Here is a 6,000-nt window from a genome sequence, read left to right as displayed (position 1 = left end):
TGCTGTAGTCTACGGCACAACACGAACACATTCTACATATGGTTACTCCCCTTTGGCAGGAAACAAATGCGATTTGAAGTCCACCTTGACATCAAAGCAGTGCCAAAGCATTCTGGATTTTTTCTTTGTAGTCTTTGGGTCAAAATATAAGTCGTATTCAAATCTTGTCTGTGTAAAACAAATCGATGTTTATCTTATGGATGACGACCAAAAATAACTCAAAGAAACTTGAGTGTTTGTTAACTATTTAGATTTCCAATGTAAATAAGAACAAATTAACAACAACAACAACAACAATAAGAGATATGAAACATAAACTAAACGACACGTACACTGTTCCTGTCAAGGCTGTAAAGTACCAGTTTCTGTAGGCTAAACCAGATATTGTAAAGAACATGTACCAGTTCCTGAATTCTAAACCAGACATATTACTGTTCCTCATCGTCAATGGCTGTAAAGTACCTCTTCCTGTAAATGTTCACAAGACTATGGCCTTTGTGTAGACTACAAAATGTCCCGACTCACATCGTAATAAAGTTCTTATTAACTGTCTGGGATTGTTTAAAATGTATTTTTAGAAATGTTTGAAATTTTTACATCAAAGTTTTATTAATCAACAAATGTCACACCGCCCTAAGTGTCTATTCAAAATATTAAACGGACAGGAAAATGTTATAGGGCACTTTTTATGTGATATAAAATATTTACTTGCGCAGCACATTTCAAAATTAAGCAAAAAGTATAGATGAGATTTATATATTAGAATTACTTCACAATCTCCCAGATTCTTTTTTAATAATAAAACAAAAATGTCTCGTTTGCGGAAACAGCTACCTAATCAGGGAGACTATGAAACGTAACACGATCCGGACTCATAATTCCGGCGGCATGATGAGTCAGATTTATTTGTCCTACCAATAAATCAAGTGGCGATAAATGATATGTATTTACCTAAGACGTAATAATTGACTTTTTAAGAATTTTGTCTCTATTTATTAAATAATATTTAACTAACTGCTAAAAGGATATTATAAATACTTAAAACGATACCACGTAGGCGTTTATACACATTGTCCATCTTGTGGTCATTATGCATAAATGGAACAATTTTTTTTTGTCTTAAAAGTATTTCAAGCCATTAAACCACAATTTGGTTGACTCTTGTTTACAAATAGTTTACTACGATATTACAGAAATAAACTATGAAAGCTAATAAATAAACACTAAACTCGTAACATCTGCAACATTTATACTATCTCTAGGGCAATCGGTGTACATACAATCTGTCACGTTTTCACCACGAACATGTCCCAACAGTCACTATACGGCCTTGCATAACCCTAGTAGGACACACACGTCCACACATGTCCACAATCATATCAACGTCACTATCACAGATATGGAACCGTCACACGATGACGCAATCACAAGACATGACGTCATCACTAAGACGGCAGGAAGCACGTGTCTTGGGGCGTCAGAGGCATTCTGGCGTCGTAAATTGTGGGCGCCTGTAGAATGATCCCGAAAGTTCCCACTACACAGGCGGTGGTGAAGATCCACAGGAACAAGCGGTCCAGCACCATAGCAACGTACTTCCAGTCCTCTTTTATCTGTTTAATGGACAATAGGAGCGACACATATTAGATAAGGATATTAAGTAAATAAGTAAATTTTATAATGATTTTTAAAGTTGTGTAGAGCAGTACGAGTATTTTTGTGTATTTTTAAAGTATTGAACTGCTTTCAGTTAGCATTCATAGGCTATATAAATGCAAACTGGATAAAAGCAAATTCAATGAAGCGTGCTAGAAAATGTAAATGTTTAGATTTAAAATTTCCGGAATCTGTTTATCTCATAGAAAATCAGTCACTCGTAATATTTTTTAGTATTTTGTTAAAATTAATCGAATTACTCTTATACGCTTGTTCAATGAGCAATACTGCCATCTATCCAGAGAGGGACAGTGGTATCCAACGTTACAATTATGACGTCATAATAAAAATGACGACAATAATCAGTTAATAGCATTCATAAAAGAAAGGCGTGATTTTGTAACTTGTTTACTTGACGGCTTACTTAAATTGACTGTATGTAAATTTGACGAACTAATTTCTTCAATATTTCCAAACATTTTCCACAGACGAAAACACGAAAACAAATTGTTACATGCTATATTGGAGCTGACTAGGTTAAGGGGCGCGTCTAATCCAACAAAATGATGTATCTCTGTTATAATCCAGGAAACTGATCGACGTATCTTAGAACAGTCATCAAGTTGGCCTCGCGCTCATGCCGTCATTTGAATTTATCGCGACGTTCATCACAAATACGCATGCACATTTGTACATGTTTGCTTTTTAGATGTACCAATCCTTTTGAGATTTTTTCAGTGATGAATCACCCGACCAAAAATATTTAAATAAAGACCTAATATGGATTATGAAATAAAACAAACTTATATACGCTACAGATTATTAGGGAGTGGAAGAAATTACTGCAAGTATGGATTCTTGAGTGATCCGATATACCTCGTAGGGAATATACATGCATTAAACATTTAAAGATAAGACAAAAAGTGGGAAAGCATTGATTTGGTGGTTTAACAATTCAGCACGAAACACGCGCTCAACATGCTTTAAAACCGAATCTGTTAAATACACGCCCCTCACCTAGCTGTTGTATTAAAGTACCAAGCCATATTTGGTTAACCAGTTCTAAAGTACGTCCACTATACATCCACTCTTTACTCCAGTATGGCTGCCATGCAATCATTCTAAACATTCGTAGATTAAACGCTTCAGATAAGAACTGCAATGTTGTTTATTTCAAAACGTCCATAAATTTGTTTAAATAAAGATGATTTATATTTGTTTGTAAAACATCAAATTTCAGAATATGTCGTTTGTGTAATGCTCGGTGGTTAGTTATATTTAGCCTGCCCACATCCGGACTTACAAAGACAATTGAGTTGGACATGATTTAGAAAGACGTTGAAACCAATGGCGATGTGAATATTGCTAAGCGTTATACTTATTGCTCTACCATGTCGTTACTGAACCCTATACCGATAAATGTCGTATAAAACATAGCCGGTAATAGTTTTATCATAGAACTACAATAACAGAAACCATGCATAAAGCTCTAAAAGAAATATTTGTTATGTGGAGTGGCCTTTTTCTTTGAATTATTCAACAGATTCTGAACCTACACCGGATATCTAAATACCGCGCATGCGTACAATGTACCTGCTTGAGAAATTGTATTTGTCCTACAAATAGATTAACCGAGTACTTTAACCCAACGGACTTGCACTAAATCAATTTTTGTTCAATTTCAATGGTTCAACGATAGAAAAAAAAACAAATGCAAAAAATGAAATGCTCCATTAGCTGACAATTGGCGGGATGCAGGATGAATATAAATAAAACGTGGATCGACTGACTTGGACGGGAGTCCGATTGAAAAGGGATATTTATCCTCAAAGTCGTTTTCCTCTTCAATTTTAAGAAATCGATTAGAAGTTGAAGAAAGGGAAATAGAATTGCTAGACAATGTGCGATGTCACGCGCGCCAATTACACACAGCACTGTCACAAAACCGCAGCACACGAACGCTTAACATCACATTAACACACAAGAGTGCGGGTGACCATGCTAGATCCGTTCATTTTACAAAGTGTACTTATATACTTCTGCAATCTCTTTAATGTGATATATCACACCATTAGTAAACAGATGTATAGCACTTGAACTGCGTTAAGTTTTTATTCGATCATAATATAGATAGACGTAAATCACGCGTATACCGTGAGCCAGGCGCATGTTATACTGGAATGCGTTATGTACATCATTAACATATTTCTGTGTTTTTATATGTACTTGGCTGTAATCAAACGGACGTTTTTTTGATAATTTACACATTCTGCACGTGATACAGGTTTAATATAACCTCAAGAAAACATATAGAGAAATCTTAGATATTTTCTTTGAGTATCGTTTTATTGAGGAAATTCGTGCGCGAAATTCGTTTATATTCGGTTAAATACTTTTCCTTGTCGAAGTAAATTGGGAATAACCCGTTTTTCAAGCAGGCTAATTGGAATGTACTTACTGAATTTTCCTGGTCCTCTGACTTTAAATGCTCAGCAATGAAGAAAACGCTATCCACAGCGTTTTGTATCTCCAACGGGACCGGTTTTCTCCTATGGCAGGAATCTGTCTCCGCTGCAGCAACTAGTTCCTCTAGTCCATGGCGGATGAACCGTATGTCCTCCCCGTCTATCGTGTTACATATATGATCTGGGTAGGAATTTCGTATTTCCACCCCGTTCCAAGTTCTTACAGTAACACGTGACTGCGTTCCCTCCCGGTCAGTGGTAGGTCTACGCATGATCAACAGTCGTGGAAGTATGTTGAGGAACACCCTTCGCACCCATGGCGACATGGTGTGTGTGGAGGGAGACCGGAAGTGAACGTTGAGGACTATGACGGTGACAAGGATGGACAAGGTAACCAGGATCATGGTGAAGAGGAGGTATTTGCCGATCAGGGGCACCACTATGGAGGTAGGCGGAATTATCTCCGCCAACAGCAGGAAAAATACAGTAAGCGAGAGCAAAATGGAGATACACAGAGTAATTTTCTCTCCGCTGTCTGAGGGTAAATAGAACACTAGGACAGTTAGGAATGAGATTGAGACACATGGGATGATAAGGTTGACTGTGTGGAACAGAGTCTTCCGCCTCATTGTGATGTTAAATGTGATATCTGGATACGGCTCGGGACAGCAGGGATAATGGCGGACGTTCTTCCGGGCGGTCCCTTCAAGGATGTCCCATTCTACGCTCGGGTAGAAATCTCGCAGGTCAATACCCTCTGCAATCAACTTCCGGTCCATGGCTTCGTCTGAGCACATGTGGATGATGTCGACCTGATCGCCGTCGTACGTCCACGACCCGAACTTCATGCTGCACTGCTGGATATCAAAGGGGAAGAACTCCACGTCTATCTGACACGACGACTTGTAGATTGCAGGAGGCTCCCAAACAACTTTACCGTTTGGGTGTAATGTGGCCTTTGTCATCAAGGTCACTTCGTAGTGGCCGTCAGCACTGAAAGGTCAAGCTCATCTTTAAAAAGACCAGACTCAAAACGAAAGCAGTCTTGCTGTTGAGTTATATTTAAGCACTGGAAGCTTTGGAGGTATTGGGCGGGACAGGGTGAGATCACAATACAATGTATAGGTATATACTGTGTTTCTGTAAATAAATTGACATGCTTTTGGCATAATTCTAGATTCGTGTACACTTTCTCTAAGCTTATCGTGCCAAATATAATTCCCATTAATTGTATTAGATGTAATTGATATAAACGATCCCAATCAACCCGGTAAGAATCTCCGATCTATAAATTGTAATTTCAAACCAATGTTTTATTTATTTGAATGCTAAACAGATATATTTAGATACTTCTGTTAGATCATTTACGACTGATGGTAGCCAGGTTGTTACAAATTGATTTACAACAAGTCGACAGATATTGGGCGGAAGATGGATAGGGCATCGCCGTCTAATTTTTTGGACTTTATGTGATGCCACTCTGTACAGGTATTTTGGACAGAACAATACTTTGAGAAATTTATTCAGGTGTGAAGCTGGGTATATTCGTTAAAGTATAAAGCATTTTATTTACTAAGGTAATGGTAATCTATTTATTTGCGTTTTAAGTTGTTGTACAATGTATATAGTTTTTGCGGACCATGCATACCAATGTGAAACCATGTATGTTGTATGTAAATAGTGTTTGTTTCAGAAACGGGTCTTCAATTCATATGATTAAAATTGGTTATATGAATGAAAGTTTAAGATTGGTATTTAAATAGTATACATTTAGGCTAAAGTTTTGTATGATAATCAGGCAATATAGGTTAAGGGTCTGTAAGATATTTAGATGGAACATGTACAGGTTGATGGCCTGTAAGATATTTAGATGGTACAT

At 37.3% G+C, this 6,000-nt stretch overlaps 1 protein-coding gene across 2 annotated transcripts in view; it reads right to left on the bottom strand.

The window, feature by feature from the left end:
- Nucleotides 1-233: 233 nt before the first annotated feature.
- Nucleotides 234-6,000, bottom strand: part of LOC110462156 (acetylcholine receptor subunit alpha-like) — a 44,126-nt gene continuing 38,359 nt past the window's right edge. For both annotated transcript variants that reach the window (XM_021515998.1, XM_021515997.1), the window contains exons 4-5: nt 4,115-5,114; nt 234-1,613 (exon numbers count right to left, since the gene is read on the bottom strand). In XM_021515998.1, coding sequence (XP_021371673.1) covers nt 1,446-1,613; nt 4,115-5,114 — 1,168 coding nt within the window. In that variant the 3' untranslated portion in view covers nt 234-1,445. The remainder of the gene's footprint in view (nt 1,614-4,114; nt 5,115-6,000) is intronic.

Source organism: Mizuhopecten yessoensis, unplaced genomic scaffold, assembly GCF_002113885.1.
Source record: "Mizuhopecten yessoensis strain PY_sf001 unplaced genomic scaffold, ASM211388v2 scaffold10755, whole genome shotgun sequence".
Classification (NCBI taxonomy): Eukaryota; Metazoa; Mollusca; class Bivalvia; order Pectinida; family Pectinidae; genus Mizuhopecten; species Mizuhopecten yessoensis.
Note: the sequence above shows the minus strand (reverse complement) of the source record. Positions and strands in the feature narration are given on the sequence as shown.